This window comes from Dasypus novemcinctus, chromosome X, assembly GCF_030445035.2.
Source record: "Dasypus novemcinctus isolate mDasNov1 chromosome X, mDasNov1.1.hap2, whole genome shotgun sequence".
In the NCBI taxonomy this organism is placed as follows: domain Eukaryota; kingdom Metazoa; phylum Chordata; class Mammalia; order Cingulata; family Dasypodidae; genus Dasypus; species Dasypus novemcinctus.
The window spans coordinates 51,254,978-51,270,013 of record NC_080704.1 but is presented as its reverse complement, the minus strand read 5'-3'; the positions used below and the strand labels follow the sequence as shown (position 1 = coordinate 51,270,013).

The 15,036-nt window shown below is 40.8% G+C and overlaps 1 protein-coding gene across 4 annotated transcripts in view; it reads left to right on the top strand.

Moving 5' to 3' along the window:
- The window catches only part of EFHC2 (EF-hand domain containing 2), a 214,247-nt gene that overhangs the window by 96,500 nt on the left and 102,711 nt on the right, over positions 1–15,036 (top strand). For all 4 annotated transcript variants that reach the window (XM_004473563.4, XM_023583133.2, XM_058291020.1 and 1 more), the window contains 3 exons: positions 4,990–5,132; positions 8,491–8,687; positions 11,874–12,004. In XM_004473563.4, the coding sequence (XP_004473620.1) occupies positions 4,990–5,132; positions 8,491–8,687; positions 11,874–12,004 (471 nt within the window). The remainder of the gene's footprint in view (positions 1–4,989; positions 5,133–8,490; positions 8,688–11,873; positions 12,005–15,036) is intronic.

Below are 15,036 nucleotides of genomic sequence, written 5' to 3'. Positions count from 1 at the left end.
CTACTTCTTGCCACAAAACCTCTGCTTATCACATTGTGGAGTAATTACTCATTTATGTAATTGTAGTTTCCCCCTAGACCAAGAGCTTCTGGTGATCAAGGTCTGGCTTTATTACTTCCCTAGAGCTAAAACAATGCTGACTCAATGAATATTTTTTCCAATAAGAGAAGAAATGGACTATTAAGGGAGTAAATAGAATAACCATTAACCCTTCCAGTTCTTTTTTTTTTTAAGATTTATTTATTTAATTCCCTCCCCCCACCCCGTTGTCTGTTCTCTGTGTCTGTTTGCTGCGTCTTGTTTCTTTGTCTGCTTCTGTTGTCCTCAGCAGCATGGGAAGTGTGGGCGGCGCCATTCCTGGGCAGGCTGCACTTTCTTTAGTGCTGGGTGGCTCTCCTTACGGGCGCACTCCTTGCGCTTGGGGCTCCCCTACGCACCCTTCCAGTTCTTAATGATGGATATGTGAGACAGATGACTTCCAACCCAGAAGAGTATTATCCAAGAGCTATGATATTCATGACCATACAGCATTCCAGAAATTCATACTTTAATCTTAATCTCTGATGTGTTTCAAGTTATTGTCTGTTGTCTCTATCAGTCATTTTTTTCCTCTTAAAATTTTTCCTCAGTAAAAATAACCCTTCATGTCTCTTCTAACCACAAGATTCTATAACTCTAGATATTTTTGAGGTTTTTCATTCTTATATAGCCCTGGGTGAGCTATTCATTTTCTTATTCAGCAAATATTTGCTGAGTACCTGCCATGTGCCAAGCACTAATCTAGACGCTTGGGATGCATCAGTGAATAAAGACATAAAGTCCTACCCTCATGGAACTTACAGTCTAGTTGGGGTTGGGGGAAGCAGATTATAAGCAAAAAGTATAATACATAAATACATTATACATATAAAATAGAGAAGGTGTTAAGTACTATGGAAAAAATAAAGAGGGTATTAAGTTGCTATGAAAACAATAAAGGAGAACTGGGGGTGTGGGGGTGAGAAGCACAGGTTTCAATTTTGAATAATGTGGTCTGGGTAGACCTTACTGAGGAGGGGAAACATATTCTGGGTAGAAGGAACAATCAGTGCAAAGGCCCTGAGCAAGGATCATGCTTGGGATGTGCAACAAAGAGCAAAGGAGCTGACATGAATAGAGATTATATAAATAAGGGGCAGAGTAGACAGAGATGAGACCAGAGATGTAATGGGAATAATATCACCCAGTAGGGCCTTGTAGACCATTATAAGGACTCTTTCGACTTTGGGAGATAAAGGGCTCCTTTGGGAGATTTGTGTAGAGGACTGACTTGATCTGATTTATATTTTAAGAGAATCACTCTGGATACAGTGTTGCAAATGGGCTGTAGAAGAGCAATGGTGGAAGTAAAGACCTGTTTAGAAGTTACTAGAATAGTCCAGGAGAAAAAGTGATTGTGGATCAGATCTGGGTGACTATATTAGAAGTGATGAGAAGTCATGGATTCCAGAAATAATTTGCAGGTAGAGCCAATAGGATTTCCTGACAAATTGGATATGAGATATGAAAAACAGAGAAGAGTCAAGAATGACTCACAAGAATTTGGCCTGAGAAACTGGAAGATGGAGTTACCATCCACAGAGATCAGGAAAGATTGCAGGTAGAGTCGGTTTGGGGGCAAGAGAAGTTCAGTTTGGGAGCAAGTTAAATTTATATATAAAAGATATTAAGAGGAAATATTCAGTAGGCATTGGATATTTGAGTCTGTGGTTCAGGAGAGAGGTCTGAGCTAACAATATAAATTTAGAAGTCATCAGTATATAGATGGTATTTAAAGTTGTGATGCCAAATTGTATTAAAGCTTTGAGAGTGATGAGATCACCAAGAGAAGAGTATGGCCAGGAATAAGCCCCAAGACAAATTAACCAAATTAAGAGGGCCAGAGAAAAGAGGAGGAACCAGCAAAGGTGACTGAATTGGAGCAAGCAGGGAGGTAGGAGCAAAACCAAAAGAATGTGGGATCCTGGAAGCCAAGTGAAGCAAGAGTGTCTTGGAAGAATGAATGATCTTTTGTGTCATTTGGTACTGATTGCTCACGTTAGAGCTGGACAAAGAATTAACTATTGAGGTTGACATTATGGAGATCATCCTTGACCTCAACAAAAGCAGTTCAGTTGGAGCAAGCAGATTTAAGAGAGAATGGGAGGAGAATTAGAGACAGTGATTATAGATAACTCCAGGCTGTGTGTTGAAAAAGTTAAGACATGGTTTCTGGCCTAGGGAATTTATAATTTGTTTTGGGACAGAGGGAATAAACAACAGGCGAGAATGTAAGTATATATACTGCTAAATTGGGTACCACAGATTATAGTTGGTGCAAGAGGCGTGAGGAGGTGGTTACCTGGGAGGACAGTCATAGTGAAGAGGAGCTCTACTGTTTGGGGCCCAAAGGGATGGACAGGATGCTGGGAAAGCAAAAGGCAGGGTGAAAATGTTCCTGGGAGAGGGGACCACACCAAGCAAAGACCTAGCAGTAAAAAGGAGCAGAGCATGGGGAAGTAAATGAGTGGCTGGGATGACTTGAGTAGAAGGGTATATTATAGGTAGTCATGAAAAACAGCTGTATTGATGCGTGCTTGGCTCCAAATATCAATGGCCCAGAATACCAGGCTGAGTAGTAATAGATGGTAAAAGAGGAAGCTGGGAAAATGCTCAATTTTTTTGAGTGTTGCAAGTATTGTGAAGAAAGTGTTGAGAAAAGTTTAATAATTAGTTTATTCATTAAGGAATTATCTGAAGACACCTGTAGTGTTTCTCAAAGTGTTCTCTGGGGGACCACCTCATCAGAATCTCTTGGGGCCACTTATTTAAAATGTAGGTTTCTAGAGATGCAGGCTAACTACTAAAGCCATATCTCTAGGGGTGGTACTCCGGAGTCTGTATACTTACCAGGCTTCTCAAGTGACTTACACACCCAAAAAATTTTGTTTGATTGGTTGTATATTCTTGATTGATGAGATCTCCAGAATACTAGAATTAGGTTAAAACATAATGTATTAAATATGTGAAAATCCATACTTCACCTATACGGTTACCAATTATGTAAGTTTTAAGAAGTTAAATTTAGTAGTGTTCATTTGGCCTGAGTGTAGACCTCATTCAGTTTCAATGATATTTCAGGCATCTAAAGCCATGGGTCTTTCATGAGAAGGGAGTACCAAATCTGTTAGTTACTTATAAATCCAATTATGTACCAGTCAAGATGGGTGACAAGGTATATCTCTCTGCAGCACTATATGAGGTCTTCCTGAGGCCCAGAAACTAAGAACTGTGACAACCAAGCTATGGAGATCTGGCTTTTTTTTGCCTGGGCTGCCCTGGGGCTAGCCTTCCAAATTGCCTGTCCTCCACCTCACCTGAGAACTCAAGCTGAGAATCTTCCTTAAACAACCCAAGTAAGGGGAGGAGAAAAGCACTTTCTGCCTCTGCAAGTCAGAAATACTTGTGTTTTTTGCTTGTTTTTTCATCTCTGGGAACAGAAGAAAAGAATGAATTTCAGCATAGGCAAGTTTGCAAATGAGGACCTCTCTGCTTAGAGTTGTGAAGTCCATTGTTTATTTTACTGTGTGCTTCCTCGGGGTAATGATTTTGATTATCGAAGACTTTCCTAAGGGTTTATTATTTGTTACTAAGTACACCTTTCAACTAGCTAATATCAGCAGACATGCTTCTGCTGGCAGACCATAAATAATTCATTTCTTCAGTAACCAGGCTGTCAACCTTGGGAACTTTAATTCTAGAATTTGATTCTATCCTTAATCTACTACTATTTATGCAAAGAAATCTAAATGCAAATTCCACTCTATACAGATCTTATAACAACTTTCTACAAAATTATTTAAAAGTTTTTAAATTTAATTGCCTTTTTTAAAGATACATAGATGACAAAAAATGTTACATTAAACAATATAAAAGGTTCCCATATATGGTACTGCCCACTGCATCCCACTCCTCCCACATCAATAACCTTCCTCATCATTGTGGCACATTCACTCCATTTGGTGAATACATTTTGGAGCACTGCTGCACCGCATGGATTATAGTTTACATTGTAGTTTACACTCTCTCCCAGTTCATTCAGTGGGTTATGGTAGGATATATAATGTCCTGCATCTGTGCCTGCAGTATCATTCAGGACAACTCCATGTCTGGAAAATGCCCCCATATCACACCTCTTCTTCCCTCTCCCTGCTGTCAGCAACTCCCATGGGCACTGTCTCCACATCAATGATACAATTTCTTCCATTGCTAGAGTTACAGTAGTTCTATAGTCAGTAAGTCCATTCTAATCCATATTTTATCTACAAACCTATTGAGTACTTATAATGTACAAAGTGTTATAAGAGGCACACTTGCCCTTGGAAAACTGTCCCCTAATGGCTACTTACAATATGCTTATAAGTACTTTAGAAAAGGGAGATAGGTACTAATTGTAGGAGCATTTGAAAGGGTAAAGTTCATTTTGCCTTTGAGGGGATTTTGGGGGATGTAAGGGAACTGGGGGAGTGACTCAGATGAGAGGATGTGGGCTTGAAGGAAAAAAAGAAACGGGCAAGAGAAAGTGGTAAATATAGAGGTGGCCAGATGCACAGGAATAGCATACCCTCTGGAGTACTTGGGCAGTGGAAGCTAATCACCTGTGATTCTTTCTGCTATGTTCTTGGCCAGCTTTGTGATTAGGGAACAAGTGTTAAATGCGGCTGGTTTGACCTTTGCTTTGGGTACATTTTCTCAATATTACCCAGGACATGGAAAGAATAAGATCTTTTCCTCAATTGAGACAAATCCTCTACAGGTAGACATAGAATCTTAATAATAAGGTAGTTGAACTCTTCGGAGACTTTGTTACTAGATTAAAACCATGGCACAGCTTTTGCAGGTTTTCTTCCCTACATAATGGATGGAGGATGACTTGTGTAATGTTCTAACTGTCATTTTTCTTCCATTTAGCTATGGCAACATAAGCAATACATTTCGGTTTTTTGCAAAACTTATCACACACGAATGTGCAGACGTGGACAGGATGTTTGTTATTTCGTATTACCTCTGTGATAATACTATTTCAGTGTTTGAACCTGCAGAGAGGAATTCAGGTAAGAGGCACACCTCTCATAGCATTTTCTCCGGAGAATTTAACTCTCTCTTCATTTTGAAAATTCAAGAATAGGATATGATTTTATAGCCTAGATGACCTAAGATAGTGGTTCTCTCTCTCTCTCTCTTTTAAACCAGTAGAGCTCTTTCTATAAAGATCTCTTGAATGGGAATGTAAACATAAGATGATAAAAGAGAAATAATTTTGATGGGCTCATTGCTGGGCGACCCAGAGCACCTCCTTTTTTGCCACTATTCTCCCTTCTTCTGTGGCCCCTGAGGCACCTCTGTGGAACCCAAGGGCCTCAGACTTTGGCTTGGCTACCACCAATCCCACTCCCAGCCAAGAAGACAGGAAGCAGTCTGTATTCTTGATAATCCTGCTTATAGGTTGTTTTTTTTTTTACTTGACTTTAAGTCAAGAATCCCAGACAGACAAATTCACTCTTCAGGGCCCATCTTCCTGTGGCCCTTTTGTCTGTTCTGGCAGTTGCCAAGATTGTAGCACACAGACCCATGGACTGCCTCTCCACAGTGTGTTGATACTGTGGCCATTGCTAAAGGCGGTCATTGATTTTAACTTCTAAAAATTATGGAACTGCAGAGCTCTGTTCTTGGTCCCAATCTGTTTAACATTTTAATCTGTGCCACATACACACATTTTGGAAGAATAATCAGTGGCATGCTGGTAAACTGGCTCTCTGGAAAAAAAAAAAACACAGAAAAGGCCTGATTTGTAGAATGTGCTGGTTTCCATGGTGTAAATACCCCAACTATGGTCAATTTCAAGCTACCAACAGTTGAAAATTGAACAATTGGCAGTTGTGAGCTGGTATGAGCTGCTTGGCACTCCAGTGAATTATGAGTAATTTGTTTAACTAAGTCAGGCTCCACAGTGATTCAAATAATGGATCGAATCTTACAATATAACATTAAATAGGAATGGATAGAAAGTTCATGCTCTTAAAGGTCAAAAAATCAACTTTGTACACCTAGAACGGGGAAGATGTGGCCAAGCAAATGATAGCATGTGAAAAAAACAGAAAGGGTGAGTGTATTAGTTAGCCAAAGGGGTGCTAATGCAAGATACCAGGAATTGGTCGGTTTTTGTAAAGGATATTTATTTGGGGTAGAAGCTTACAGATAGCAGGCCATAAAGCATAAGTTCCTTCCCTCACCAAAGTCTATTTTCACACGTTGGAGCAAGATGGCTGCCAACGTCTGCAAGAGTTCAGGCTTCCTGGGTTCCTCTGGGCTCAGCGCCTCTGTTTTCTCCACAAGTTCAGCTGTAGACTATGAGGCTCTCTAGGCTTTGCCTCTCTGCACAAGGTCAGCTGTAGACTATCAGGCAAATGGCTCTGTCTCTCTCCCTGGGGCTCCAGCTTTAGCATCAAACTCCAACATCCAAAACTCCAACATTAAAAGCCCTCAACTCGTATGTCCTTTGCCGTATTTTATCTGTGAATCCCCACCCACCAAGAGGTGGGGACTCAAGGCCCTAATGACATGGCCCAATCAAAGCCCTAATCAGAACTCAATCACACCCAGGTACAGACCAGATTACAAACATAACCCAATATCTATTTTGGAATTCATAACCACATCAAACTGCTACAGTGTGGATAGTCAACTATGAGCTTAATAGTAATGACAGCAGCCATTCTTGAACACTGACTATTACCCTTACAAAAACTTTATGAGATTAAGTTTGGTGGGAGTCCAGGTCCCCCAAGAAGCAAATGCCAAGGTGGTATTAAATGTCCCAGAGATTTACTTGTGGGGGGTGCTGGTGAGGAAAAATGTGAAGGGGACCAGAGGATGCTGGGAGAGTTGTCAGATTGCAGTCCAGGTCTGACTCCTGTAAAGGGCATGGGGAAGGAAGGATAAGGGAGGTTTAGGCTACAGTGAAATTCTAAGAAAATTTTAGCCCAGACATATGGGGAGTCCCAGAGCCAAAGTTGCTAGTTGGAGGGACCTCCATCTTGAAGGAATGGACCTGTCTAAATATCCCTGCCTTGCTTAGTCATTTTTGGCAGCAGCCTGTAGGAAGCATGCTCCCAGCACAAACGCTAGAATAGATTAAGAAGGCAACAGGTGGAGCCTTCTGTCAATTATGTTCCCCATAGCAGGTGATCTGAGGAACACATTTTCTTGGCCCCCACAAATTTTACTCCCATTTTGCCATTGAGAATTCAGAGAGATGCAGAGAGATCAAACAACTCCTAAAGATCATGCTGAGATCAGCTCAGTGATAGGTTGGCTGTAAGGGAAGGCAACGCAGAACTTTACAAAATAAAGGGACAGAGAGAGACACAAGAGAGGAGATAAAGATGGGACCAGGGGACTGACAGCTTCTGGAACTGAGAGCCTCGACCCTAGTTTCCACCTTGTATTTATTGGAAACTACCAAGCAGCTGTTTGTTATCAGAACTGCAATATCATCTACAATAATGGTGAACGACTGCAACATCTAACAACTGCAGCATCTAACAACTGCAACAGATCATCTGCCAAGCCAGTGACAGAGCCAGGATGGAATCCAGCTAAATTTGGCACTGAAGCCCATGTCTTTCTACCACCTATGGATTTCTGAATGGAGTAGGAGTGCGAGTAACCTGCCCAATAAAGCTAATCTGGTCTCAGATTATATTCCTATGCCTGTAAATTCCAGTTCAACTTCATTTAGAAAGACACAGGAGTCTCATGTTCAACTTTGCTCACTGCTTTCCAGGGGGTCAGGAAATTTAAAAAAATGCTCCAAAGAGCAAATGAAATTGTGAAAGTTCTGGATTTTAAGAAATATGAGGCATTGCTAAAAGAACCTAAGATATTTTACTTGTGGCAAAAAAGAGCTAGGGAGACTTGCGTAGTTTTCTTCATACTCTTGAGTAGCTCCTTTACAGAATTGGGGCATTTTACACTTAATCTGCATGCCAAATTAAGTGTTAAATATAATCTGGGACACATAGGTGGAAATAAACTCATGTGAGGAATTTCCTAACTGGTTCTTTTCAAAGTTCTCTAAAGATGGGTGCCTTCCAGATGTCCCACATTCACCAGCATGCTGCTGGGACTATAGCAAATACTTGATAAGTGTTTATTGGATTGGAATAGGAGTAGGTGAAAAAAGCCTGGAATGCCATACCACTTTTTTTTTTCCCTTTAATGGCACTCACTTAGGAAATTTTATTTCTACACTCACTGTCCCATTCTTCCCTTAAATCTAGGAATGAAAAGCAATTTGAGTTCACAGATAAGTCATACAATCTACATTTGAGGATGAAGATACTATAAAGGCAGGTCATATGGTTCTTTTTAGAATAAAGGCTACTCATTAACCTTTCTCTTTTTCCATAGGGATTACTGCTGGGAAGTTCTTGCGAAGAGTTCGTGTTAAGAGGCCTGGACAAGAAGTCTTTAAAAGTGAACTATCGGAATATATACAGCCTGAGGAACTGTATGTTGGAGCCAAAGTGAATGTGAATGGTTACCTCTTCCTTTTGCTCAATGCCGATGAATACACCTTAAACTACATGGAGAAGAATTCAGATAAGGTGAGCGAACTTTGCATAATTCTCGACTTGCCTCTCGGCATATGCAGTGTTTTGTTTTCTTTCTCTAGTGCCTTTTCTTCTCTGTCTTGCCACCAGTTTCACACTGTGCATTCACACATGTGGGCATGAATAATGGATCAGTGCAGCCTGGCCACAGGTCCTTCCACAGAGTCCAGGTCCTTGCCTACTCTGTTTACACATTGGGTTATCTGCTGCCCAGCATCACAGATTCCAAGCACAGGCAGGAGGCAGACCCAGAGTTGAATCAAGTTTCCTGGGCTTTCTGCTGACACTGACAGTATATTCAGAAAGAAATTCAACAACTCTAGGAAAGAACGAAAATCTGTTGACACCCACTGGGCCATTCCAGTTGATTGGCGTAGGCCAACAGAGAAAGGAGACCAAGACCTGAGTAAACAGAAACCCCAAGGAGACCCAATAACTGCAGTGGTTATGACTTCCCATAGCTGTAGCCACCCAAGGCCTAAAAAAGAATTCAACAAGAAATTGGCAAAAGTGAGCTCAAAGAACATGGTCTAAAGCTCTTTATTTGAAATAAAATGGCAGATGGGTATTGTTACTAGAAGTGCTGATATGGCAGTGCTGGTCAGTAAAAATAGCAGAGTGTTAAAATCTTGATTTTAAATATGGAATAGTTCAGTGTGCCAATGTGTACATTTAGGAATCATTGCCTCATATTTGAAAATTTATCTGGACAAAAAAATTTATTAGAAAAGTCTACCTGTAATTAATGTTTATGTACCATTTATATACATATGACACCAATGCCACCTCATCTAGATATGAAAAACTCAGGGTTTAGTTGCTAAGATCATTATCTCACATGATTTTAATAAAATTACGAACTCCTGAACCTATTTTCCCAATGATAGCTGTGTTATAGAGTTCTGTCCTCTTCCTTCACTTATTCCCATCTCTAATATATCTATTAATGTTACAATCATCTTGAGGTAGTTGCTCAAGGACCCAGATTATTGAAAGAAGTCTTCACTTTCTAATCATTGTTAGGAGAGAAGATCCTGCCCAAATGCAACAACTTCTTTTCTTCTCACTTGTTTTTGCTTTTTTACATATTCCCATTTTATATGTAGAAGATATACCAACAAATAGCTAAAATTCTTCCTAAATGTCTATAAAGAACGCACACAAATGAAACTTCCCAGATTGATTTGTGTTACTTTCTTATTTGTGACTAACTGGATGTTAACCATTTGAAGTAATTGCATAAATAGACCTAGACAAAAAAGAAAATAAAATGTTTCTAAGATCAGTCTCTCTATGTATATCATATCATCTGTGTCCCTTTGGGGCATCTGAGAAGCAAATACTAAGACAGAGTTAAAAGTTCAAGAGATTTATTGGAGGAAATGCCTGTGAAGGATCCAGGAGAAAGGAGCAGGAGTAACCAGGGAGAGCCTTCAGACCAGACCTTGAAGCTGGTCAGAGCCCTCTGAAAGAGAGGGGAAGGAAGGAGGATTGGAAAGGAAGAGCTCAGACTGCATTGAGGCTCTGAGAAAGTCTCAGCCAGGCCAAAGGGGAGCCCCAGGGCAAAGCCTGCCCATCAGAGAAGTTGCATGTCAACAGGAATGGCCCAACTCTAGTCCCCCCCAACCATGCTCATCTTTGGCTGGGACCTGCCTGAGGCATCCATGGCCTGAACCCTGCATGGATCCCAGAGGTGTGGCAGCTGGAGGTTGTCAGCTAACAATATTCTTCTCAGCACATTGTCTCTTGAAGAAAGGGCTGAGCTGCCCCCTCCATGGCTGCCACACCATCACTCCATTTGCCGTGTTTAGGGATTCAGGTTATTCTAAAACCTGTGCTGGTTATCTATTCAAAAATGCCAAATCATAGGGCAGTTAAGATTTCTGCAGGCTAGTAAACCTGGCTTGGAAACCTGACTCCACACTTACTAGCTGAGGGATCTTAGAAAATTATCTTCTCTGAGCATGTTTCCTTTGTCTTTAAAATGGAAGTAATAATGGTACCTATTTCATAGAGTTTATGTGCAGATTAAATGCAATAATGTGTGTGTTTAGTGCTGTGTGGTTCATAGCACTGTAGCTATTGTAAATTAGGGTTCTATTTTTGAACAGAGAGCAAACCTATATGTTAATATAAAAAATGTACATGGCATAAACATACATATATATTTAATGATATAAAGAGTTTGTCCCCCTTCAGAAAAATAAAAACAGGTTAGAACATTATCCAGTTTCAGCATCCTAAGTGAAAACTTTATTATTGTAAAACTATTCTTGATAGATCCTAGCATGGAATTGGTGAAAGGAAATGCAAAAAATAGGGGGCAGGTTGGGCAAATGGGTGGGCTATCATAGGTGCCAGACCACCTGAGTCATTTTCTGGTGGAAAAAAGGGAGCTTTATTCTAAATTTCCATAAATGTTTTTATTTTTTAAATTTAGTCTTCTCTCTTTTTTAATCTCTGAGCTGAAGTTATTTATATTATTATGCTTTACTGAATTTGCCAAGTCAAAAACCTATTCAGCAGATGGGGACAGGGTCACTGGGCTGCCCAGAGGGTGAACCTTGCTCTGATAGTCCTGGGGAGACTGCTGTTAAATAGCTGGAGAAAATTGGGGTCCATTTATTCTAATTTCAAATCTCTCCATGAGGGTCCCCTGACATATTGGGGCAATGTCCAGCAGTAGGAGGGAGGAGGCTGAGAGGCAAGGAGGTGTTGTTTTCTGACTTCTGTTGCTTGCTGTCCTTTATCCTCATTTCACTTAGATCTGGAGTCTGTGCTAATGTCACCTGTTGTCCAGTCTCCATTGAGGACATATTAAATACAAAGTCAATCATGTCTTCTCAGTGTCAGTGCCTATGGAAAGACACGGCCAGCTAATTTAAAGTCCACAGCATGAAGTATCTTTGCTGGCCATCAGAAAGATTGGGCTCCCTAAGCCTCAGGCATGTTTTTTTTTTTTAATTTATTGAAGTATATCACTCATACATAAACACACATAAACAATAAATGTATAATAATAGTTGTGAACTTACAAAATAAACATATATAACATCAGACAGGACTCTCATAACTCGCCCTACCACTAATAACTTGCATTGTTGTTAAACCTTTTTAACTAATGATTAAAGAGTATTAGGCATGTTTTAATACGTCTTTCGTTTCCTTTTCCCTCTTCAGTTTCCTATGAGCAACCTTGAACTTGCCCTACAAAAGCTGAAGGAAGTAGAATCACAATCCAGAGAGATCAAGCAGGTATTTACAGCTGCTGACTCTATGCACAAAAAGATGCTCGATTATAATACGTTCAGGTAAGCAATATTCTTCCAGCAATGATCCATCTTCCCCTCAGATTGTCCAAAGAGCAGGAATAACAATTTCTTCCCTAGTACTTCCTAATCAATTTATTACACACCTTTTCTAAGGGCTTGGCCTTTCTCTGCATTTGTATTACTCTGTGGTTAAGTTTTGCCCATTATTAGTAAGTAGTCCAGTGAATTATACGTACTTGTACATAAAAAGAAGCTTGTAGGTGGAAATGGAGAGACAAAAGAATACATAGTCAGCTGGTCACATTGTTTTGGGACTCCTGGTGCTATATGATCAGTGGAAGGCCAGGAATGGGTCATCCGAATGAGAAAGGTGGAAAAAAATGGCTCTTAAGAATACCCCTCTGACATCTGGGAAACAAAAGATGGACATTTCCCTAGAACATTGAAAAAGATTGTGGAAACTTTTACCGATTATTACAGAAAGGGTGATAGGCAAGAATCTGTGTGTGTATATGGGCACACACATATGTCTATTTGAAGAACAAAAATGTGACAACTCGAGGGAAAAAAAAAAGGTGACTGTAGTTAGAAGTATTATAAGAAATTGTGAGCATTAAAGGTTTTCCCTAAAGCAAAGTTGAATTCTCCGATTGTCCAGTGGCTGACCTGGGCATATTTCCAAACAGTGGAAACACAGGGACATTAAAATTTGGGGTCTAAGACCATTGAGAGATTTCTTAGCCTGAAAACAAAGCGAATGGAGCGTGTAGAAGAATGTAAATTAAATCATGGATGGAGGACAAAGGGGACTTTCTCTCCTTCTCTCTTTAGCCTGAGAATTCTGGCTCTTGAAAACAATAGTAGCCGAAAGCTGTATAGTAAACTCAGCTTGATGCAGTCAAGATGTGGGCTGAGAAATGAGAAAGTAAGCCCAGGAGAGAGGAGCAGGGAGGTCCTTCCCACTTTGTTTCTGAAGAGGCCTATTGCATCAGTACCTGGTGACCTAGGGCCCAACATCAGGCCCCAGATGTCCCAAGAGCTCATTTATTGTTTTAACAAAGCTCTTTTGTGTCTCTAATCTCTTCTTTTGAGAGAAGCAGTTGGAGGACAGATTTTTATTGTTTAGAATTCCCAACCCTCTGGGATCAATAAGAATTTATAGTAGTTTGTTACTGTTCGTAGCAGGACACATGTTCCATGGAGGCAAAATAAAGAGCAAAGGCAGCTGCTCAGGCCATGGGCTAGAGGAAAGCAGTGGAGGAGAAGACAAGAAGTTGCCATCGAAAGTGAGGGCATGGTTTTGTTTTATTATTTTCTGTCCTTTTACGCAAACATTCCTTCTCCCAATACTCTACCAAAGTGTACTGGAAACACTTTAGTGAGTTTCAGGGCCTTTTTGGAAGCACATAGGCCAGGAAGGAGATCCAGGGAGGAAGAGTTCTGCAAATGGAGGCTAGACCCTAATAGTGGGTGGAATAAATTGTTGCCACACAGGGTGATTGGAGGGGTGATCTCAAGGCACTGCATGCCCAGGTACAACCAGTTCCCAGCCTTTATGCCCTCTCCTGGTCAGAAATGACTTAAGATGTAAAGGTTTCATTACAGTTTTCACCCTGGCTTGAAAACTTTTCAGTGGGTTCAATAAAATCCAAACATTTTTTTTCAACATCAAAAGCACTTCTAAGTTTAATTATATTATTTACAGCAAATGCTTTAAAGGTAACAGTGCATATCATTTTAAAATCAATCCTATGAAGTTAAAGCAAACTCATGATTTTAAACAGTGATCTAAAGTCCCACACGAGGTGATTGAGTTTTTTTTCCCCCACTCTATTCCATATTTTATTTCTCCATCCTGAGGATCCAGGGATGACGATGCCCACTCCACCTCTAAATTGAGAGGGTGCTTAGATTCCACATGGCTGATGAATGGGATTCTCCTGCTTGCAGTTGTAGATTCTCTTGGCTCCCTGGTGTGGTGGTTGACCATCTTCACCTTCCTATTAGCTGACCTGGGTAAGTCCAACGAACTGGAGAGTAAGTGTTGGAACTCTGCTGAGGCTCAGGGCCCAGCTGGCACATGGACAATACAGAGATTCAAGTCTTCTGAGCATACACCAACCCAAGCACCAACCACAGGTTCAGTAAAAGTAACAGAAGAGGCATGTGCAGAAAGGTCACATATGAGTCCAACTCCATCACACACAAAGGAGCACAAATTCCAAAGTAGGGTCCACTGGCAAGTCGCCAAACTCCAAAGCCATCTGCCATGACCATAGGACCTGGGTGTCTCTGTAGCCCTCAGGAGCACCACTACCTAGGGTTGTATCTACTTTGGCTGTCCCTGAGATCCTGCTGAGACATTCATAAGCACGACTGCAGTCTGCAGGGCCTTGAGTGATGGGACTCTGTATTTCCAGTCTCCAGCTCTGTACTCTGGCCTCACAGGCTATCTTTCAGTTTCTCAAACATGCCAAGCTTTTTCTTGTCCCCAAGCCTGGGAACACATGGTTCCTTTCTGCTGGAATGTGCACACCACCTTCCTTCTCATAGCAAATTCTAGGACTCATCTTAAATATCACTTTCTCAGGGGGATTTTCTTTGACCATCCTGCCTATAGTAAATTGCTTACGGTCATTCTCAGCCCCTTGTTTATATTTTTCACAGCACTTAGCACAACCTGAAATTATTTTATTTAGATGTCTGTTTACTTGGGGAGTATGTGTGTTTGTGTCTCTTTTAGAAAGGGAGCTTTAGGAAGGCAGGGACCTTGAGTGTCTTGTTCATTGCACTTATCCTTGCACCTAGTACTACACTAGGCTCTCTCTCTCTCTCTTTCTCTCTTTCTCTCTCTCTCTCTATATATATGTATGTATGTATGTATACACACACACATATTTGCTGAATGAAATAGTGGACTGCTAGATAATTCTTTTGGAGGAAGGGGTTCTAGTTTAGAGGTGATGACACTGACTCCAGATGAGAGTGTGGACCAGGAGCCAGGACGTCCTGGACCATCCATCATGCTCAGGGGGCACTGAACCTTCTATGCTTGGGGCTCCCTTTCTGTA